Source organism: Amblyomma mixtum, chromosome 9 (genome assembly GCF_055824585.1).
Source record: "Amblyomma mixtum isolate Tamu chromosome 9, ASM5582458v1, whole genome shotgun sequence".
NCBI classification, from domain to species: Eukaryota; Metazoa; Arthropoda; class Arachnida; order Ixodida; family Ixodidae; genus Amblyomma; species Amblyomma mixtum.
In genome coordinates this window covers 24,614,625-24,639,084 of record NC_143020.1, presented here as the reverse complement: position 1 = coordinate 24,639,084, position 24,460 = coordinate 24,614,625, and the positions used below count along the sequence as shown (strand labels likewise).

Here is a 24,460-nt window from a genome sequence, read left to right as displayed (position 1 = left end):
CAATCATTCAGTTACTCTTTAAACTAAATAATTCACCGCGAAGAAGTCGCGAGCTCGCTTTCATTAACTACACGACCCAATAAATTTATCCGATGCCTGCTTCGAGTTGAGCTCTCTCCTAGTCAACGTCTGATCAAAATTTTTGGCGTATTTGCGGTCGCAAACGGACACTATTGGCTGTTATGAAATTATAAACAGAATTAAGATGTCGAGAAAGGGAAAGCACTGAGGATTATACGCCTATAAGGTAACTTGCTCTCACCGTTCCGGTCGCGATTACAACTGTGTTCTCCATATCTGTGCACTTACCGCCGTCCTTCCGTCTGCACTGCCAGCTCCTGTTCCTCGCTTAGGAAATCCTGCAGACGAGGTCAGTAACCTCGAGGTCTAGCTGAGAGCGGAAAACTTTAGTACACCTTCGTGTTACTGCCCCACACTAGCGCCATTTCTTTCCGCGACAAAATAAGGCCTATGACCGAAGCCCTCTGACGGACATTTCTGCAGTCAGGAAAGATGCATCAGGCCACAAAGATAGGTGTTAGAAGATATTGGTAATGATAATAATTTATAAGTCATAGGTTGATCAGGTTAGTTGTAATGAGTCTTGTAATTCTTTTTTCACTACGGGCATGTATTGGGAATTGCTATTTTTGTTGCTTAGCCTTCTTCGTTTCTAAATGTATTCTTAAATGTAAGAATATTGTGTGTGTGTGTGTGTGCGTGCGTGCGTGCGTGCGTGCGTGCGTGTGTGCGTGCGTGCGTGCGTGTGTGTGTGTGTGTGTGTGTGTGTGTGTGTGTGTGTGTGCGTGCGTGCGCGCGCGCGCGTGCGTGCGTGCGTGCGTGCGTGCGTGTGTGTGAAATTGAGAAACGCTCTATTCAGGTAAACATTTATTGCTAGTCGACGTTTTGGACAGAGCCTGTCTTTTTCCAAGATATATATATATATAATGAGAGAGAGAGGGAGAGAGAGAGAGCGGTGATACATCTATCAGTATACCAATGAAGTGACGGAAATACGGGGACTCGCGTCAGTTAAACAATGTTGCTAGTTTTTCGCTGCAAAACTTCTTCAGTATGAGGAATAAGTAGTTTCTACTGGGCGCATTGCATTGCGGGAAAAGGGCTGAAGTGGAGGTAGTTGGGGAACAAACAAACTACCCGCATTCCATTCAGAGAAGAGAGGTGCGTAACTGCCCCTAAATGACGAAAGAAAATAAAGTGCAGTCTTTAGACGAGACACCAGGAGCGTAATCATCACAAATTCACACAGAGACCAAGACAAGACCGAGTGGTAGATCATTTGAGCAGGTTTTTTTAAGAATTTTTTTTATGCTAGTAGGTGATTTTAAACAACGTATAAGGAAACCAGAATATGGCCCTAGCTCTTTTTAATGCCAGTTTCTGTGCCCACAGGTCTCTGGACGGCGTAACCGCCAATTGCTCTGTGAATCGACTAACACAGCGACGCAAGCTTTGACGTTGAATGACGCTTGATAAAACTTACAGCTCAAGCAGGCCCGTCGTAGCAAACAATTTCGCACCATAACCTGAAGGACAATACTATCTGCCATATCTTTCACTATAGAACGGAAATGTTGCAACTCTTCGGCTGCATCGTCTAAGCAATATCTAACTGCACTCAATATAGGAGAGATGTTCGTAACGGCGGGGCCATTGACTCGAAAAAAATAAAAGAGAAAAACAAATGGTTGCATCATGACTCAAGCATTCCAAGCATGATCTCAATCACTCAGACGTACGTCGCATTCGAGCACCAAAGATAAAGTTAATTGTTCCGGCGTGTTTTTCATTGCATAATGCCTACTTTATCAAAAGACACGCTAGAACACTAAGAAGGTATTGCTGAAAGCAGCGCCCATCCTCTCTCCTTAGTATCTTGCTTGTCTCAGCGTTACAAGATATTCTACTTTGTCGTGTGACTCTAGACAGCACTTGATGTGCCTTCTTGAGCATACTCCTTAAAACTGCTTTTGCTGTGACCGCGCTGACATAGCTTACCTAAAACAGGGCAGCGGTTCTGTCCAACGTAACCTACGTGCATAGCGAACCAACACCTGCAGAATCCGACAGTCCTGTCTTTAATGCTACGATGGAAATCAACAAGCAATAACATGCCGCATTTGTGCGAGATGATTGTATCAAATATTAACCTTTTTATTAAAGCATACGTCTCTAACTTTCATTCATAATATCACTGAAAGTACATGAACGGTTTTCTGCTATACGCACCCTAAAACAGGACTCGAATTTACACTGTCATTCAACTACCTTAGAGCGCATTTCAAAGTCAGGTGTGCCTTTTCGCAAACACTTTAGTACTAACAAAAGCTACATATTTCGTCTGCATCTAAGTCCACAGTGCAAAAAGACGTGAAAGTCACTGCCCTTTCCAGGTGAGCGTAAATTTTAGCCTTCAGAAACCTCTTTGTCTGAAGTCATCTCAAAACATTCTTAACAACGTAAAAACGAGTGCTTAAGGATGGTAGAGAGGGTAGTAAAAGCGGCGTGATTTCTGGTAAGGCTTGAAGCAAAATCTGACGCCGACACGCCGATCTGTAGCAGGGAAAATTGTTTGGGGTAACGCTAATACCGACAGCAAACATGATGCGCAAAAGAAAAAAACGAGCCCAAGGTAATGACAGCTCGACTGCCGAATAAAAAATTTTAAATAGCGAATTGGGCGTCCCGAAACGACATTCGGTGAATGAGGGATGCCGTAGCGGAGACTTGTGTGGCGTGCGATATATGCGTGCGTTAAAGAACCCCGTTTTGTACTAATCAATCAGAAAAGGAAGTAAGAATGGGGCTGGTCTTGAAATTAAGCTGCGCAACATAATTGGAGGAACTTATATAATTACATGACTATCAAGCGCACGTTAAAAACTCCATTTGGTGCTGATCAATCAGAACCCTAAAGAGGAAATAGGAATGGGCCTGGTCTCGTAATTAGGCTGCGCTACATATTTAGAGGAACATATATAATGACATGACAAGACTGCGCCGTATAGCCATGCTTTTCTATGTATTCGTCTAAATATGTAGCGCTGTTTAATTTAAAGAAAACAAAATACAGCACCAAATAGCCCCACAGCGTGTTTTTTAAATGAGCCTGGTATGCAGTGCCCTGTACTGATAATTTGTGGTCACTTAGGGTAACGAGGCCGATTCCGAGTGAAGGCAGAAAACTCAATTTTTTTTTGTTTTCTTTTTTGAAGTTTGTTTATTCGTATTCTGTATCATGACAAAGAAAACCATCGCAGCTTTAAGATCTATTATTACCTAATATGAAGCCTTGAACATATTAGTAGTAAATGGGTATATTTTGGCCCTCGTCAGATCAAGTTTTTTTGGAGCTCTTTCACAGTGAAGGAAAAATGCTGAAATAATTTATTTATTTATTTATATATTTAGCAAATACTGCCGGCCTGTGTTAGAGGCCTTAGGCACAAGTTTGGTACATACATATTGATAAAATGACAAGTACCTCGGAAAAGAAGCACCTAGCGAACAGAGCAAAAACCAGAACATACAACATAAATTCGATTACAAAGGCAGAGAACATGTAATGACATCTAACATGGCAGCAAACGAAGGCACCGGATTTGGCCCAAAACAGGGATACATAAGAGCCCTATGCTTCATTCAGAGCTTGTAAAAATAAATTCACGGATTCGCAATCGACAACGTCAGCAGGTAAACCATTCCACTTAATGATAGTATGGTGAAAGAACGAGTACTTAAAAACATTTGTCTTACATGAAAACGCGGCAACTTTTGTAGTATGGTAGGAGCGCGTAGGGCGTCGAGATGTGTGCTAAACTAAAATTCTTTCCTCTATTGTTAGTTTGTTGTGATAATACAGGTAGAATAACTTTAATTTAACACCTATTATTACCTAATATACAAAGCAGAGTTAATGCAAAATAGTTGGCTACTTCGAGAAAGAGGAATTAGGAAATAGAATCTTTGTCTCTTTCACAGGTAACAGTGGATTTTAAGCACATAGTTTTTTGCAGGTTAGCGCTTCGAAGCAGCAAAATTCAAAGATAGGCGATGGTCATATCTTACAACCCCGCACCACGCCGGCTGGGGTAGACACTGTGTTATTCTGTCCATCAAATCTACGGACAAAGTCCAGCAGATGTTATCGGGCAAGGTGTCCGCGGGCAACGTATCCGGCGTATGCTAAGTATGTCGCTCCTGCCGCGTACTTTCGGTATCTCACCTCTCGGCTTCATGCGGCGCCTGAGAGTCGTTTTGAAGCGTTTGGGCCGTCTCTCGACCCCGCATCGCACTCAATGACAGTAAAGATTTCACGATACATGCAAAGTGTGGTCACACCCGCCCTCACGCGCGGCACGCTCAAAGGGCGGTCACGCGACCACGCAACGGAATGACGAATCGGTCATCGAGAGACGTGCGTATCGTGGCTCGGTGTAAAAGCTATTGCACAAGAAATGAATTTCTGCCTACCAAGGCTTACGAAAAGCTTACTGAGATCTCGCACGGACATGGAAAACAGCATTCAAGCACAATGGTTTTCTGTATGGTTTCTACCCCTAATTAGCGTGTACTTTGTAAACAGCCATTTGCTTTCGTCAAAAGCAGTTTTATTGTTATCGTCAGATAGCAAGAAGTATTTTGCACTACACAACCGATAAAAGCTCTTCCAGACGACATTAGCATTCTTCACATGGAACACGCTAATGTTCCAATAATAAAACAAGCAGAAAGCATCCTTAGCAATCGAAGATTTGGTTACATTTTTTAACGCTTATTTTTGAAAGGATAGTGAATTTTCAATAGGAATTGTCCTTGTCGAAGCATTTCTTCATGGTGCGGCTTTAAAAAATTCAATTGAACGTCAATGGGAGAGGCTATGCTCTCCAGTGGACGCCTTTGGACTACTGCTGCTGCTGCCGACGATGATGATGTTCAATGCGAGTAGGTTGTTGGTTAGCTTGAAGACAAAGGCGAAAATAGTGATAGCGATGCCTTTACTATAGCCTTCCCCTATGTTCCAAACTTCCACGCCTAATAAACAGATTCACAGAGCGCTACGGACCGAGGACAGAAGGAACACGAAAAACACAGGACGGGACTGCATAATTGGATCGGCCAAACTCTAGACAGCCCCAAATCCTCACGCCAGTGCACATGAACTTTAGGACTAAAACGCACCGGGTTAGACGTTTTCTTGTGTCGGTGCTTACAAAGATTCTCGTCACGACAAACTACGCCAACTGTGCCGCTGCGGTGGCTCAGTGGTTATGGGACGCGGCTGCTGACACGAAGGAAACGGGTTCGATCCCGGCCGCGGCGGTCGAATTTCGATGGAGGCGAAATTCTAGAGGGCCGTGTACTGTGCAATGTAAGTGCACGTTAAGGAACCCCAAGGGGTCGAAATTATCCGGAGCCCTTCACTACGGCGTCCCTCATAGCCCGAGTCGCTTTGGGACGTTAAACCCAAACAAAACCAAACAACGCCAACTATCGACAATGGGGAGGGCAGGCCTCAGTCAGGCGCTACTAGGCGCCTTTAGCTTGCTCTCCCTTGTTTGCAGTCTCTGTACTGGCCAAACAAAACCAATAAATGAAAAATGAAAACTCCAGACACAGTGGGTCATATAACTGTGTAGTGCTGGGAAAATTTCATGCGACTCCAGCTATGGCCAGGTGTCGCGACTTGCTGCGAAGCAAAAGGGCTGTGTCGCCTACGGCTGCGAAAGAAGATCCATAATGGCTAGTTTTTTCGCATTGGTATAGGAATTCGTTCGTCAGCACATCAACACAGCGGGCCAAATGAATCTAGCCAGAACGTAACCTGATGGTACCAGTGTTACGACTCTCCACTAGCGTCCCTGAAGGCAATCATAGGACGACTGCACTTCTGCCACATCGTTAAGGCCAAAACTCTCCTTCCATTAGCCCAGGAGGCCATCTTAAAATATACTTAAAACTCAGAGAAAAAAATAAAATGCGATCTGAGGGCCATTTTCGGGCCACACCGGTTGCAAACAATATGTATTGCAATATTCGGGACAATATTCTCAGGCTGCGCCACAAGCTTGGAAACCAACTAGTATTTTTGCTCATTGCATGAAACAGTGACTTCTAATGTAGCCTCTGAAACCCATTCGATTGCCAATAGTTACAACAATACGATAGTTGTGCGTATTTCTTGCGCCCGTGTTTACAAACGTTAGGAATTGCGCAGTTCTCCTTTACTTCTTCGACGAATTTTCCCTGCCATGCAAGAACAAAATTTCGAAGAAAAAAGAAATGTAATTTGGTTTGCGAATCCTCTGCGCATAAAAGAATGCTAGTACAGACTGTTTCATCATTCACGAGTCTTATCTTAGAAGGCACGCCTTAGGCAGTTTACGGGAACTGTTATTCATCTCTCATTACAAAAACACTGATTGTTACGTCACTAGTGTTTTCAGTAATGACGTTTTGCAATTTGCAGCGCTTTGGGAGCACTGCCAAAGGTACAATTCCGAGATTACCTACTACTGAGAGTCAATTCTCAGTTATTCTGCATTGCCTTTGCTTGTGCACTTTCTGTTAGCTTTTGTAAATAAGCGATGAAAGAGGAGTGACTTCTTGAAGACATAAGAGAAAAAATCTGGATGGTGCTCGTTACCAGGAACATAAATGTGGATATGAATGTAATCTTCTCAGAAAAGAGCAAACAGACCCATAATTGCACAATCACGATGAAATAAAATAACCACTTATCTTCCGCTAGAAAGGGCGCCAGTTCGCTACACATATTTCCATTTACCACGGAACATTGACCTCAAGCATTCATTGCTTTTGTAGAAGTTTTGTTCTTAATTACACCTGTGACTTTATTAACATTCTAATCTTATAAAATCAATTCATTTTGCGTTATTAAAACAACTACACGTGATATCAGGAAGGCCATAGTGGAGGGTCTGGATTAAATTCGGTTACTCTGGGTTCAATAAGCCCCACAAACATTTGATGTACGGACAGTATTTCCTTTTGTGTCCCTCGAATGAAGCACCCATGAGTGGGATCGAGCCGGTGAGATCCTGTTTAGCACCTGACAATTACAGCAGCCGAGACGCCTGTGCTCCTCTCAAATGATTCATAAGTAAGGTGGGATCTGAAATACGGAATCTTTCGAATAGAAAGCGGCCTATTTCAGTTCAGGATTTAAAATTGTCTTGTTTTAGTGTTGTTTACATTGCGAGCTTTGCGCGAAGCATGCGCGATAAAAAAAATGCTCTATGTTGCTTTCAAGCACACTTCTTTTCGACAATACAAGAATTGTATGAACCATGCATGGATAAAACATTCTTAGCCCTACTTAGAAGCGTGCATCAGATTCTGTTGTTAGCGTTCTGTTAATTTACTTTAAATGTTCTATGTGTACTCCATAAACCTTTTAAAAACGCAGTTTACGGTAACATATTGCAGTGTGCTTCTAGTAGTTAGAGCACTGCGTGATGTCGCTCTCTGAGGAAGATACCGTGAGAGTTTCAGGTTTCTGCAGCGCAGTATGACGATTGGGCGATGTGCTCCTTTCCACAGGGTGGCAACAAGTTGTATCCTTCGTTAGATTAATAAGCTTTCTCTTTCAAAAACTACTTTCTTTTGAGGGTAAATTATGCATACTCTTGGTGCCATGAATGGTTAAGCAAAGCCGATAGACAAATCTAATCGAAGAAGGATGGTGTACTGTGCCATTTGATTAGATTTCTTGACGCGTTTTTGAAAAATTGTTATCGGTTTAAGAGCTCTGAGACTGCCCCCAGTGATATAACTGAAAGCATTGTCTATCATGCGCGTCACCAAAACTTACCACAGAGCATACTTCTCGTATACTGATTACTGAGCATGATGAGAAGAGCATATACACTTATACGCAAGGTTAAATAGTGACGGAACGAAATAACACAGCTGCTTTTATGATTACGTCATACAAGAATGCGGAATGGAGGTAATGTTCTTGGTTCAACCAATATCTTTTGTGGCTGGCTGCTCATCTAGGAGGCATTCACCCTCGTAACAATGTTCAGGGTAGCACACAGGCCATAGTTTACGTTCCCTAGATAAGAGGAGACGGCGTTTGCTTATCGCACATTTATTGTAGTGGGTATGCGCACTTAGGACACCTGTCCTTCTGTGTGCGTGCTTCTAAATATGCCAAGTATTCTGTGGACTGTCTCGGTACTGAGCAACTTTGTTTGCGCATTGCGGGACGCTCAACAGGCGCTTTTAGTCAATAACTCCCTCTGTATGCACTAAGAATTCTTCTTTGACAGGCTATCGGGACGGTTAAAAGGTATTGCTCGTGAAAAATACCTCTTCTATCTTTGCTGACAGCAGTTTCAACTGAGGTTTGAATGAGATTTCATTCCAAAAGCACTATACTGTTTGGCTGTTGTTTTTGAACACTACATTTCATCACTAAATGCACCATCCGAGGCCTATTTTATTTACTTCGGTGTATGGGCCGAATGTGCTAGGCTGTGGCGGTAATAAAGAACGTAAATCTAACGTGATAGCGGAACAAAAAAGGAGGGGAAACAGAAATTTTATCTGACAACAACTTCACGGTCTATGAAAAACTGCACCAGTGATTAGGTGCCGACGGAAAAAGTGGACTGCACACGAACGTCTTTTAGGCGCCTTGTTTCTCCTCATTGCTTGTCAGCCAGTCCTCGCTGTGACGTTCTTACAAATTTTAAGAATACATGCGCGACAACTAGCTTAGCTTGGATTCATTTTCCACATTTTTGTTGGAGGATATCTTTTGAAGGTTATGATCGTGAATTTTTATGACGTGAGTGGATCTGTGGCCAAAGAGTGTTATGGCACAGGGTATCTGTCGTTAACAAAAGGTGGTGTCAACGGCCCTTTTCCCTAGCCCTTTTCTTTTGAAGCCTTGAACGCTCACGATTCATGTGATTTTCTTTTCAAAGCAACTAGATGTGCTAAGTAAATGTTTGATTCAAAAGGATCATCAAAATTTCGTGCCGTCTGAAGCCTATCCCTCGAAGGTGTGATTTGTAGCGTAATACCGATGGCGCTGCACTCTTTACTCTCTCTAGAGCAAGTATCGTCTCTTGTAGGAGTTTGCAATAAATTAACATGTTTTTTATGGTGGTAGTGGAGAACGTTTATTTCGCCAACACGAAGATATTTATGTTTTGACTATAAAGGGGGAAGGAAGGGGGGTTCTCACACCCCTTCAGGTGGCCATGAGCCCTTGATGCATGGCGACTTCTGAGGCTCGTCTCATTATCCGGAGTTGTCTCTCCGGGACGAAGTGAGAAACGCGGCCTCGCAGTGTTCAGCGTTCGAAAGTTGCATGTCTTTCAGGACTTGCTCGCATGGACATTCATATAATACATGAGCTAGGGCGGCTTTTCGTGGTCAAACAGTTTGCATTTGGGGAAGAATTCTCGTGGACAAATAATGGAGTTAATATAAGGGTTGATGAAGGTGGTAGTTTGGAGCCGTCTTCAGGCTACTTGTGATTTCGTAAGGTATTTATTTATCAGGGGACGGGTAGAGCAGCCAATCGTTGCAAAGCACATGATCAGAGAAGTTCGTAATAAGTTACCGTACTCTACCTAGACGATCTGAGATACTGGCAAGATACTGCCAGGTCGACGAATCCTCGAGCGTAGTTGTGAGCTTCTTCGTTCCGTGGATGGGATATTGCTCGCGGGCCAAGATCATTTAAATCTGGTGGGGTTCTAAATTAGTAGGCTTTTGAGGGATTGCATTGGCGGCCGAGTGGACTGAGGCTGTCGACAAATTTCGGACGGCTCTTTTGAGTCACTGAGAACGTATGCGGATTTTTCTTAGGTAATGGCTCCTCTACTTCCTCTGCCTGACATACCTTGGTGGTAGTGTCGGTTGTTAGGAGGTTGCCCAAGATATCGACTAACGCCGAGGAAAGCGGTGATGGTCGGGATACTTCGCGACATCGATATGGACAGCCTCCAAGAATGGTGCATTACACTTGTTTTTGCAAGATGTGCAAAAAACGAGGTTTCCACACATCGTTTAAAACTTCAGTTTATTTTCTTCGGGCCGTATTGCAGACTCCATATCGCTACGTAAAGTGCATGGGTCTAATATTACCCAATAACTCGTCGGGCATCAAAGTAGTTGGCAGCGTTTCTAGTTGTTATTTCCGGCTAACTCTACGCCCCCTTTCCGCACATTCTTAGCTGTGGATTCATGTATAATTGCATAAATACATACGCATTCATAAATATTGTCTCAATCAAGATTGTACGAGGGGGTACCCAAAAGAGACCGGACTTATTTTTGTTTGAACTTATTTGTTCACATTTTAAGCACAGACCTTCAATCTCCTTCAAAGTATTCCCCACTTGCAATGATACGCTTGTCGAATCTTTCATTCCATTTTTCAAAACATTGTTTAAATTCATCTTTTGTGATGCTTGACAGTGCCTCCGTCCTTTTTTTCTTCACCTCAGCAACATCAGCGAAACGCTTTCCATTCACCTATTTCTTCATTCTAGGAAACAAAGAAAGTAGCACGGGGCAAGGTCAGGAGAGTATAAGGTTTGAGGAATAGGGGTCATGCCATTTTTGTTCCAAAATTGTCGTAGAGACAGGGCTGTGTGAGCAGGGGCATTGCCATGGTGGAAAAACCAGTCACCCGACCGCCACAAATCTGGCCGCTTCCACCGCGCACTCTTGCCCAATCTTTTCAAAACATCCAAGTAGAAAGCCTGCCTAACTGTCTGACCCTGCGGAACAAATTCTCAATGGACGACTACTCTCACGTCGAAAAAACAAATCAGCATTGTTTTGAGGTTTGGTTTCACCTTACGAGCTTTCTTAAGGTGAGGTGAATTTGAAGTTTTCCATTGGCATGATTGTTCCTTTGATTCAGGATTCGATTCAGGAACACTTGAGTTGTCCCCATAGCATCGTCCTTGTACGTCTTTCTTAATATTTAAAGAGTTTCCATTCAACTTTTTCCGAGCAAAAATCAGAATTTCACCGGCGCACGCTGTTCACGAAAATCAGCCATTGCAAAAACGACATTCACACAAAACAGTCGTCACTCTAAAACCATGCCTAAACTAGTCTGACCTCCTTCAACGACGGCACTCGGCTTATTGATTCTGGAATGTTCGTTCTATGCGCTCCTAGTGGCAAAACGCGGTACCACAGAAGCTTTGCCGACCAAAAAATTTAGTCCGGTTTCTTTTGGGTACCCCCTCGTATAGATAGATACCCGCTGCAAGTGCAAGCATACTGGCAATGAAATTTCATATAGTGGAAAACACTGTTCTGGTTGAAATCATGAGCTGGCCGCTTGCATTCTCCGCAGAAGAAGTGAGCCGACAGCATTCTCGACAACGCATTCTTTCCAGTCTCGCATTGCGACCACGCCGACGGGGCATCTGGCTCGGGAGAAGCGAGAAGTGCCGTCGCTGCGGCATCCTGTTTCCCTCCGATGACATCTCCGCGACACAGAAGTTCCCCCTTACGCGAGTGACGCTTTTCTTCCCCGTTTAGCGGAAGCGGCGGCACTGAATCACGCCTCCGACGCTGCGCGCATTGGATAGGCAAGTCGTTGGCCTTGGCGGCACGCCAGCGGTTTGGCGCGAGGCGAACATTTTTCATATGCATGTTGCACTGAAAATTACGCGGTGTGTTTATGGAGAGAAACAGAAGGCGAAACTTTACCAGCAGTCCGTTAACGTGGTGTAATGTCGATGTCACGAGCATGACTAACCAACTTGCTCCAGTCTGTCGCAAGTAATTTAAGCCCTAACGCGACCCGGGCAGGGCAAAGGGCCAGACAATGTGCATGGGGCAGAAAGTGTATGTACAGGGTCCGTCAAACGTTCCGAGGCCACATGGTCCACTTTTCATCGGTATATTCTGGCACTTAACATTCCGATAGAGCTATCGAGGTTCTCAAATGGTAGAACGATCCTTCTTCTATTCTCTACAGATATTTTGAGCTTCGAGGGTATCTCAACAGCCCGACTATGCTGCTCAAAAGCAAACACTGTGGCCTTGGAACTTTTGACGGACCCTGTATGTATGTATGTATGTATGTATGTATGCATGTATGTATGTATGTATGTATGTATGTATGTATGTATGTATGTATGCATGCATGTATGTATGTATGCATTTATGTATATATGTATGTATGTACGTATGTACGTACGTACGTACGTACGAACGTATGTATGTATGTATGTATGTATGTATCTATGTATGTATGTATGTACGTGCGTACGTACGTACGTACATATGTATATATGTATGTATGTATGTATGCATGTATGTATGTATGTATGTATGTATGTATGTATGTATGTATGTATGTATGTACAGTCAGGGACAAAAGTCTCCGGACCACGTGTTCCTCAAACGCAGCTTATAACTCTACTATCAGACAGCGGCTGGAGACCGCACTTGTGGAGATGAATGAACAAAAATTTAACTTTTACCTGCGCAAGTGTGTTCTCTAGCCGCCGAATAATAGTAGAGTTATAAGCTTCGTTTGAGGAACACGTGGTCCAGAGACTTTTGTCCCCGACTGTATGTATGTATGTATGTATGTATGTATGTATGTATGTATGTATGTATGTATGTATGTATGTATGTATGTATGTATGTATGTATGTATGTATGCATGCATGTATGTATGTATGTATGTATGTATGTATGTATGTATGTATGTATGTATGTATGTATGTAAGTGTGTATGTGTGTGTATGTGTGTGTATTTATGTGTGTATGTTTGCATGCATGCATGTACTTCCGTGTTCTAGACTAAAGCAGGGTTAAGAATGATTTGGGCTGGATAGTGAGGAACGGTGCTCCTAAATGTGAAGGAGGATGTTGGAGCGGATGCTTTGCAAGTTCCTGGCCTCAAGAAGAAAGGAATTACATGGACAGTGGGAGAAGGTAGCGCGCTTCGCGGATGCGTCCGTACTTATCATGAATAGCTGACTGACAGAACTGGAAGGGGTGATGTGGACTCGGGGAACACCATCATCAGCCTGAGTACGCTCACTGCGGGACAAAGGCCTCTCCAACATCTCTGCAATTAACCCTGTCCTGTGCCCGCTGCTACCACCCCATCACCGCAAACTTCCTAATCTCACCGCCCGCCTTTCTGTCACCCCCTGCTACACTTATCTTCCCTAGGAATCCAGTCGCAATACATGCCCTGCCCAAGTCTATTCCGCGTGCTGTTGAACTTGAATGCATACAGCATATATACGTACTACATCCATGCATACTTAAATATATACATATATAGGTCGGCTACCCTGCATGTGGAAGCACGCCCTTGGTAGCATACAAGCTAACGTGAAATCCTCTGTCCTCTGGCGACAGTTCCGAGGGATTTAAACGCATATCTACGCTCAAGTGCGCTAGTTTAAAGATTGGAAATGAGAATTAGAAACAAGCACGAAGAGATAGAGTGCCTCTTCAACTGCCGGAGTACTTAATTTAGTTTGCCAGAATGCTTCTGACGTCACTCCAGGGGAGAGAACATTGTGCTACCTGGAGAAAAAAAAGCGTACAAACACTTATCTATTTCCCTTGAGGCTAGAAAGTGACATGGATTCTTTAACCACATCATATCATCTTCCGAATGCAGTTCTCGCACTAAAGCATTTGAATAGCTTTCAGACCAAAACACCGAACAACTAATATGCCCATCAATATGCTTTGCCTAAAGCTAATGAGTCTAAAGTCGCTTTTTCCACTTTATTTATACTATGACACCAACGGCCATGTTAATTAAGCCAAGATATTCTACCACAGCGTATTCGTTAAACATTGTTATTACGAATATTTAATGATTAATTTTTATTTGGAAGCATATTTGAAATGCAGATGATGTGGCGTATTTCTTGACGAACGAAGAATTGCAAATATGCTCCCTAAGATGAGACTTCCTGCACCAAACTTCACTTCTTCCCCTTCCAGTCCTGTTTATATGCAGATAAGAGAAAGACAGCTTTCATCGATTAGTTCTGGCCTCATGTTTTGCTCCGGTGGGTAGACAGTGAACCTAATGTGGTTGATGTGCCGTCACGAACACATGATGAATCCGAGACCAAAGCATTGATTTGATGTTCCCTGCGTTGACAAGCGGTCAGTATGTGCCTCGGAGAGAGCGTTGCCATGGAGGGGAGCAGTGCTAGTTACAGCTATTCCAACCAGTTCTTCGGCCATAGGCAAAGGAAGGAGAATAAGATCGTTTGCACTCCAATCTCTCTGACACCCAGTGTGTCCGGATGTCGGGCGTAAACCATAAAATGTTTAGAACCGAACAGCATCCGACCTGCAGAAGTCATTAGAAGGCTGAGAACCCGGCGCTAAAAATAATCCGACAGTCTTGCTAGGGGCTGTCTAATGGTGCCAGTCCTCTTGCTCAGCCTTTGTAATGCGGTATGCTTGGAAAAGATACCTTGCTCTTAGAGGAAACAATGGTGTCGATAGGGTGCGCAACTGTTTTTATCAGTGTATCAGTGCGTCAGTGTATCATGCAATTACTGGTTATTGCGGTAAAATGCAAGAACAACATGAAATTGCAACAAGAAATTGCTACAGTGCCACAATAAATTGACCGAATTGCAGTGTCGTTCGCCTATAAAAACTGTTGTTCGCCTATAAAAACTGTTGCTGACTTATCAGTGCATGTGCCTCGGTTCAGCGTAACAAGAGGACGAAATGGGCCTAGGTGACGGCGAAAAGTAACCCGCTGTGTTGTGTCCATTGAGCTCCGCTCCCGCCAACAGACATGTTCACTGCAGCAACAGGTGTTTCATTGCACAAATAAAGGAAAAATAGAATGAACGTGCGTCATAAGAAAAATGAACATATTGCGCTGTGGCGTATAAGCCAGCCAGGACCCCCGGGGTATGTTTTGTGAAAGGCTCACTTTCTGGGCTGTGAGTGGGTGGCAGTTCTTGATTTTTTTGGTATCTGTTGTAGTGTGTATTTACTACATAACAAAGGCATTTCACATGAATGAAACCCGGCTACCGTGTTCAACTTTAATACTTTTGCCTGTAAGTTTTTATCCAACGAAGCCAAAGGATAACTCAACCACGTTCATTGTGAGCACATCACCCACGCGTCATGTAGTAGTGTTCTTTGTCGCATGAACTCGATTTCTAGATTCTAAGAAGAGCAATTATGGTGCGGACAGCCCTGGAAAGACACATGTAAAGGTTGGTTTAGAAAAAAATTCTTGTATAATTTGTCATTGCGGGCTCATCGCAGGTTTAATGTTAGGTCCATGAGAGGAATACTTGTGTTCCAGGGGTCGTAATCGGGCCGGTAATGGTTTTTAAGGAATCAGCTACATTTTGTGTTCTGTTCTGGGATGCCTATCTCTAAAATATTCATTTGCCAATTCATCTTCAGAACCCTAAAGCATTTCAAATGACGAGATTAACAGAGTGAACGGTGAGTTGGATACATTCTGGGTAGAGTACAGAAAGGAAGTAAGCTAAAATCCTCAGCAGCAGAATGCAAAGTTTGACATCGCAAAACTTTTGTATTTTAAACGTTCAGCTCGTTTCATAACACTGCAAAAAGGGCCTATCTGTGTTCTTTTGAGCGTCACAATAGCGAATGTTTAAAAACTATACTCTCTTGCAGGCCACCACAAAATACGCCTGAACATCGAAGTTAATGTAACGCTAATGAAGTGAAACCTGTCCCTTAGTACTTCTTCCTCGAGACATTAAGTACTCTAAACATTCTAGCTATCGACGAAATCTTGCTGTGAAATATACATAGGTAGCGCTGAATGCTTCTCTAGCGCACTTTTATTTTTTTTCACGCCCAATCTGCAGCCTGCCAAGCTAAAAAAAATTCAGGAGGGGGGGGGGGGCACTTTGTTGACCTAAAGTGTGGTGAGGCGAAAGCCTTAAGCGTGGTGTTGCTACTTGTGTCACTGATGTGTGGCTGAGATGTTAAATTTCGCCTGGAATGCGACAGCGCCTTGCAACGCTGCCAGGGAGTCCACAGAACGCCATCGCTCGTTCGGCTGTACGCCTTGCTCGTCGGTAAATTGGTTTTTAAGGAAGGAAATGTATCTGTCTCGCATATATCGTTTGACATCTGAACCTCGCCGTAACGGGAGGGTATGAGGATGGGAGTGAACGGAGACACCGTATTCACTAGACGCGCCTTTGTTCATTCCAAACCATCGAGTTGGCATGGAGGAGGGGTTAGCGTGCTCGTCTCGCACTCAGGAGACCCTGGTTCGATTCCCAAACTCGACCAATTTCCTACCCGGTTTTATTTATTTATTTGTTCACTTGGAACATCACTGTACCATCCCTTTAACTGGTTGCATGGCTGCTAGCCGAAGTACAATTGGCCCCGTGTGAAATTCACGCACTGGGACGTCACGACCAGTTCGACCAACTGAAAAGCCTGACATTTCTGTCCACAGCTCCTGCTTACAACGATGAGGCATTAAACGCTTCCGCCTTAATATGTCGATTCTCATGATTTTGCGCCCAAGTTTCATAAGTTTTCATCGCCATTTTATTATTAGCAGACAGCTGCACCCCAATGCATGTCCACATTACCTAATGTTCGTGCGGGTAATTTTCTCGCTTGAAAAATATCAGCCTGTTGTCCCGTTTACCTTCGATGCATTCGTTCTACACTTGTAAGGTTTCCTTGCCCGCTGCAAACGCTGCGACCTCTTTGGAAAGATGGCTTGAATATTCGGCGATTGCCTTTGCTCCCTTCCGTGCTTTATCACAACTTTGGGGCTCTCCACCTAATAAAGAGTTTTAGACAAAGAGAGCAAAGCTCAGAGCCTCGGTATTAGCTTTACGGTTTGGCATCCTTGCAGTATGCATAGTCAAGGGAGTTGTAGAATTAGGGCGCTGACGTCATCTGGACTGCGTTAGACGTTGGCACCGCCTCGGTCGACAACTTATACGCTTAATTTTAAGGTAGGGTAAGGGTGCGGGCTAGTTCGTGATCCATAACAAATAAATACCAGCGCAAATACCAAAGTCCTGCTGTTTTGCGCTGGTATTTATATGTTAAGGTATTTGTAAGGGTCCCGAATAACATATCATTTCTGTCCGAACAAAAAAATAACAACACAAGTAAATTAAACATATTGTCACAGCTAGACAGTCGGGACGGCCAAGACACGTTTTACTGGGAAGCGCCAGGCAGCAGCGAACTCCCGAGCGGAACACGAAGAAGTGACGAAGAAGAAACACTGCTCGCCACCATGGCTAAGACTAGCCAGAATACCAGTTAAGGCAGTTCGGCCGGGAGACGGCGCCACGAGAATGCCCACGAATGTGGCATTGCTCCCGCCCTATAGAAACCACCGCCCTCGGCGCGGCAGGGCGTGGGGACCGACAGCCGCTTCCCCCCAGGCACGGGATTTTGGGGCACGAACACCTGCTGTTCATGGAATGCCCTTGCAGAGGCGCAGGAGTGCAGGTGAATATAGCAGTTAGCGGCTACGGGCGCGGATCCACTGTCTCGGCCGGCGTGATCTCATACGCGAGGAGGGAGAGGCACTAGCACAATAATCTTAGATGCGGATAGCTGGAGCATATGGGCGGCCAGGATGGAGAAAGCCGTGACCTTTGCGCTCTCAGTCGTCTGGACATTAGCTACTTCCACTTCGAGCAGCACGCGGTCGTTCCGCATTCCCGACACCGAGGCGTGGGTACTCTGTCCGACGAAATGTTCGAGCTGTAGCGTGTTGAGGTTGAACAGCAGGGCGAGTGTGGGATGGACGTTGACGTTGCTGAATTCCATGAGGCGGTTCTGGCCGATCACCATCTCGACGGGTGCGCACGCTGAAGACCTTAGTATAGAGAGAGAAGTATAGATATTATCCATACTTCTCCCTTTGACGCGACGCTTAGGTACGCCTGTGTATCCTATGGGAATTCTTGTTTTCCTCTCTCTATGCGCACGTCGTGATATTGTATAGCTACAAGAGGGCCAACGACAGAAGCCAAGGTCCCTTTCGGCTTATCTTATCGTTTCAAAGTGTCTCAAACATGTACGAGCTGCATCCAGACTGCCAGGTTCCGAACTTGACGCTTTATCATCTATTTGAGGTGCGTCTTGTTTATTTGCCCTGTGACGAAGCTTTGAAAGCAGAATGTCAAGTTGGTACTTGTGCATACGAAACCCTTTGGGGCGCTTTAGCGACAACCCTTTACCGTAAATAAGTGGCAAGACCTCTACTTCAGTCGTTTAGTCAGACTTGACGAGCTTTGCACTAGCAACCTACATGAAAGGGGCGGCTTTTTAATAGAAGCAAGTTTAGTTTTTCAACTAACTTTGCAATTAAAGGCCGAGAACGTCGAACTCCATAGTACATTGACAATGATGGTGGTAGATCCCAGGTTTTGGTTTTGGTTATCTATAAGAAAGTGTTAGAGGGGAGGAGGGTTAATGGTGGGTGATGACGAAATGCATAACAACGCAGCCTAAATTGAAGAGTACGCATTGCCGATTAGAGAAAATGACAAGGATAACATTTAATGGCAGACACAGGGCCAAGCTGCTTTTGCAGAAAACATCAGTTATTGTTATTCTAGCTAAATTTGAAAAGAAGAAATGAACATGAGCATGACAAATAGTACAAAAAAAAACAAATAACACATGGTTCTGAAGATTAACTGAAGACACCAGGAGAAAGCCATTCTCTTGCTACTGTTATTTCTTCTTCAGAAAATTAAGAAGGTGATATGTAGAAACCAAGTCATTTTGTTTGTCTCGGAAAGGAATGGTTCGCAACCTACCGCTGAGCTCCTTTTAACGTATTTAAAAGAAATCTGATGTGGTCGAAGAAAACCTGCCAGTTTGATTGTGCTCTGAGGTGGAGGGTGTACTGCGGATTTTCTTCTACGTGGTCCAGTTTCCATGTCACATTTTAATAGTTTCATGGCAATGTACATATCGAATACTCATGAGCAACAGATATTCTGGACTAGCCTATTTGGTAAAAAAAAAAAAACCTGTGTAGAACTCACAGCGCACCTGCGGAAATGGGTCGCTTAGTGCAACGCCTACACATCTTGTGTTTTTTTTTTATTACTAACACAGTGCTACAGAAAAAAAAAATGCAACAATAGTGAAGCCTATTCCTTAAAAAATTCCAGATATGGCTTTCTGACTTTCAGCTAGTCCACTGATTCAAATATTCCTTGGTGTTTTGGTTTGTGTTTTCAGTCTAAACAACAAGACGTGTTTCCTTGATTTTTTCACTAGTCTTGAGTGCCTACAGCACTAATATGTTTGCTGCTAAATAGTTACCTTATTTTATGTTGTCTGCATGAAATAATTCAGTTTACAGTGGTTGGGATATTAAACAATTTTCGCTTGGTCCTTGAAGTCGTGTGGTTGTATTTCATGCTGTGTACTAAATAACCAAGCTTCGAAAACATACTGCAAGTATTTTGGTGGTTGTTTTCAACGCGTTAATGCACGCAACACAGCAGTGCACCCCGCAAAAAATATTTACATGTTATAGACAAAAGGTGAAATGCAAATAGCAGCTGAAAATAGATCCGATAGATACTGCTTCTCCCGCGGAAAATTTAACAAATTTGATTTACTCGCGAAAACATGTTTGAAACGTGTTCTACTTTTCAATCCAAGTTTGAGCCTCCTCTAGATGTAGGTGAAAATCTATACTATTAAGTTATCGCTCCTCAAGGGAGACAACCACAAGATGATGCAGTATGCCAAAAGAAGTAAAACAGCAGAGCACCGAGCGGCCCATAAACTTTTTCTTGGTGACGTCTCTTTTACACACACGCGTACACGAATGTGTACGCGTGTGTGTACACATTCTTCTTTTGGTTCCTTTGGGCTACTTAAGAATGCGAATTAGGAACAGGCAAAGAGAACACGCCTATAAAAAGGCAATCAGTGGTAGCGTAATCGATTTGATAGAAGGTAAGTCTTCAAACCATGAAGGGAAGCAACTAAGGATATTTTACCTACCCTTTAAGGCTTGATGCCAGTTAAGACTGAACGGAAACAGTGTAGACGTGAGGCGGATTAGCGAAAAGTCACTTGAGGATTCTTATATGCCGGATGAAGCCACAGTTTAGTGCACAACCACACGCGTACGTACACAGATAAGAAATTATCTTTCTCACTTTCTTTGGAATCGGCTGCCAATTACACATCTTGGGTGGTTGACTGCACGTCTGAATGACTCCTACTTTGAGGGTAATTGGACGAAACAGCAATAAAATAGGAGCAAACTTAAGCCTTCAATTCACGCCGTATTCGAAAATAAATATTTCCAACGAAAGGTTTTCTCACTCTGCTCATTGGTTCTCTGCCCTGCACCTATGGGTTGACATAGTTCAACTCCTTCTAGATGGCACGTGTAGTGATGACAGGTTTTATTAGAACTGACCGCAGATTTCGATCAATGCTATAGATCACGGGTGAGTTCACTGAACTTGGATTTACAACAGACATACCATAAGACATCACAATCCTGTGACACAAGAAAACATCTTTGTTGCAGCTATCGCTGTAATAATGGCAGCAGTTAAAATGCAGAGCAAAGTGCAGCTTATGCTTCATGTGTAGAAAATAGAACCACTTCTAACATAACCTCAAGAAACACAAGGCACTCACTTCAAATAATTAGCTGTTTTTCGTTGTTTTTAATTTTACTGGCATGATTACATTCACCAGAATGTCTTTTTTATATCAAAAACTCTGTAATAGATGATGAGGGAGAATATTACCGGAAAGATTGATTGAATACTTTGAAAAAGTACAGCCTTTGTCAAAAGTTTGGAGCCCAGGGGGTTTCCTTCTGAGCCACACTGTGTGGTTCGTAATGCATCTCCAGCGCTCCAAATTTCCTGAAGGTAAAAAGATTTCTGCTCCTGTCTTCTGCCATGGGTAGGGCTGCCACAAATGTTTCAGGAGTACCACTACAAGGCTTAGAAGCAAACCTCCTGGGCTCTAAACTTTTGACAAAGACAATTTTCTTGGTTGCTTTTCGTCTTGAAGGCCTTTCTGCGCCAGCAGTCTTGAGTACTCAAGCGGCTGCTACTTTAAGCGAAAACGATTGCTCAATTTCACTGTCCTTAAAGCTCTCCAACAGCGTTAGGCAACCGGTTTATTTTGTTCCTAGCACCTATCTGGTACATTCATTACAGGTTGCTACGTGAAGCACACTCCACTGACGTCGCGTTAGATCAGATATACCCCCCTAGCGCGGTCTGTGTCTCTTTGGTTCATCGCCCCCTGAGCTTTGATGCGCTAGAACCGGTCAGATATACTCATTTGTTGAGTCTACCCATTGGCGCAAACAGGCAGCAGGGCTTGTGCGGACAGGTTTATCTGTACGTTTGTACCGCTACATGATGAATAAACCTATTCATGATATATGTCGCTCAGCAGGATAGTGTGTGTGCGAGGGCGGAGTTGTTTCAGGGTGAGAGACAAATGGCGTGAATGCGCTCCTCTGGCTTCGTAAACACACTCGTTTCTTTGCAGGGTCTACAGGGTGAACAACCATCAGTTTGAAGCTGAGATATGCCCCATGTAGCGATTTCACTTGCCTGTGTATATTAATGAATATTTTTTTCATTTTGACCCGCTATGTTCTTTTGGTAAACAAAAAAAAAACAGCGGAGCACAACGTCATTAAAACAACCAACGAACAATACGATCGTGGTAATACGTCCCACTCCTACTGCAGGCCTGTGAACTCATAAATGCCGCCAAACCTTCCCGAACTTAACACAGGTAGCGGTTATTCACGGAATGCAACCTTTCAGTAGGTGCTAGAATCCCGCTGTGTACATAAGATATTCGCGGGGCTAATAGAGACAATTTTAACCGCAAAGTAAAGGCTCTGTGCGAAGTGAGAGGCTTATCTTGTATTTGTGTTTGAAAAACTTGTTCCTAAAATTACATGACTGAAACCCTAACGAGCAAAACCTGGAAGGTTTATTGTTGTAGTTGATTGAGTTAGTGAACTTTGCCACCTTCCCACTATTTTGCGAAACAACAGACGTCCATTAGGACATGTGCACGTTAGAATTGGTACTCCTAATTTTCTTGGTTCAGTTCGATGCAAAGCGGGCCCAAGGAAGCAATTCAAGGCATTCCAGCAACAAGCACAAACTCCGTATATTTCTTATTGCAAGCGTAGCGGTTTTTGTTCAGCAGGATATGAGAATTATAGAGCTGTTTGCTGCCACCTGACATTTAATCACCGTTGGCTCCGCGTCACAGTGCTTTGATAGCGTCGCTCCAACACGGCGGCTCGCGATAAGCTTCTGTTGATCTCCGTTTGTGGGAAACGCACTGAATCACTCGATGGTTTTCGCGTGCTTCTGAATTTAAGCGCAGCTGCCGCATTTGAAACGATCTAATTGAGTGAGGTCCTAATAAATGCAGGACTCAACAAAAGTGCAACAGCAGATTTTAAGTTTTATTACTGTTAGGAGAGTTGTGTGAACTAAGCAAGCATTGTTATAATTTATGTATCTGTATCTGTGTAATGCAGATCCAAATCCGAAAGTTGTGAACTGCTGTACAAGTTCAATGGAAAGAAGTCACGTGAATATATTGCCTAAAAAATTTCGCTGCAAAGATAAAAATGGCACCTTTTATGCGCCAACTGCGCCGTTTGAGCTGAAGAATGCAAATTTCGCGTCTCTAACTAGTGCGGGTTTACATTAAAACCCGGTACTAGTTGCTCAACGTACACAGCTGCACTTTTGTTCGCCATAACAGGACCTTGCAAGAAAGAGCTCGTGCATACTACGTGCATCCTTGAACTTGCGACTTCAGCTTCACATTTTCTCTTTTCAATACAAAATTTTAAAGCTCTATATTAATCAGCTTACATTTAGGGCCACATCACACCGTGATTTACACATCCGGTGTGGTTGTTGTTCTTTTTAGTGATCTTGTGCACAGGTTTTATTTCGATTGCAAATACCTAACCATACACTGAAATTGTTAGCACGGTACTGTGCCAAAACCTATGACAATGAAATACACAAATCTTCTGGAAAACAGTAATGCGCTACAGGATACTATTTTAACACATTGAAGCTTATATTTATTATTGTATTGCGCTTCAGCACTGCACTCTGGTTTATATTTTCCTTCGCAGAATTCTTCCGGTGTTGTGGCGCCAACATGTGTTCGAAATACTCAAAGCGATAGTTCTAAGAAACTCAATATACTCTCAGTCTGCTAACACTATCTTCGTAGAACCTTGTAGACTTTACTGAACGCTTGATTTTTTTACAGAGCATAGTGTGCAGTTATTCTCACCATATTATCATACAGAGGAGAGTTTAATACGGTGTTTGTAAACCTAGTACTAGAGCACGATCAGGACTCAAAACTGAAAGTTTGCTGGTCGGCTTCTAAAATAGCATTCTTTTGGATGTCACCAGTGCTTCAGGCGGAAATTGCAATGACACTAACTATGCCTTAGAATTTATCAAAGAGTTTAGGACTGGGGCATTGTACTCACCGCCAGAGAAGCCGAGCAACACAGAAGCACCGAAAATCCGGTCCACGCCACTGACAAAGCGAGCAGCGTCCCGCTCTTGGCTTGAAAACGCCCCATCACGAACAACGAAAACATCCGAGTAGGAGACGGAACGCAGGACGGCGCTGGGGCATGTCATTTTACGTTGACGCGCACAGCTGCACGATCCCCGGAGCCGTGTACATTTCTCTAGCCACGGACGCCGGGTGATGTCCGTCCGCTACGTTGCTTGCAGTGCGGCGACACAGAGGACCGAGATAGATACCGCGTCGGCCACGGCCACAATGCTTCGCTGCAGCGGGGAATCGCTTCGCACGGGACCTTTGGAACCGTTTGCCGACCTCCGATAAGGCATATCTTCTCTTTCTCCACCCCCTTCGTCATGTGTCGCTGCTATCCCCCCCTTCTCGTCCCCAGCGCTGAAAGCGGGGGTGGTGTCGTCTGCAACCTTAGAAGAGTCCGCAGCTGCGGGCTGTAGCAGACGACGACGACGGTGGAACGCTGGGGCGATCGCGGCGCCACCTTGAATCGGCGCTTGCTACTACTACATACACGCTCCTCTGATTTCAAGTAACAAAAGCTGGGGAATGCCCGTCGTTGTTATTTCATTGTCAGACAGGCTCGCGTCGAGGGGGCGCTCAAGCTACGCGCCGAAAGGCGCAATTATTCACTTCCTCACGCCTACTCGGGATGCATGATTGGCCTCTGTATAACAGCAGGAGAAGCTGCAGGCGACCGACAACACACGGATGGTGGCGGTAGCGAGGGTGAGACGGCAGGAGGAGGGTGAGGGGAAAGAGGGAAGTGGGCGGAAGTTCGATTAGACTCCACTTCCGGTGGCGGCCGGAGCTCTCGGTTCACTCGAGCTGC

The 24,460-nt window shown here is 44.1% G+C and overlaps 1 protein-coding gene across 2 annotated transcripts in view; it reads right to left on the bottom strand.

Annotated features, from left to right (window-relative positions):
• The window catches only part of LOC149328536 (receptor-type tyrosine-protein phosphatase H-like), a 146,290-nt gene extending 122,162 nt beyond the window's left edge, over window positions 1-24,128 (bottom strand). Inside the window, exon 1 of one of the 2 annotated variants that reach the window (XR_016285853.1) lies at window positions 23,573-24,128. Coding sequence is in view for 1 of the 2 variants with exons in the window: in XM_089562174.1 (XP_089418300.1) it covers window positions 23,573-23,686 (114 nt within the window). In the remaining variant the exon portion in view is untranslated. The remainder of the gene's footprint in view (window positions 1-23,572) is intronic. The other variant, XM_089562174.1, reaches the window with a different exon arrangement.
• Window positions 24,129-24,460: the final 332 nt, after the last annotated feature.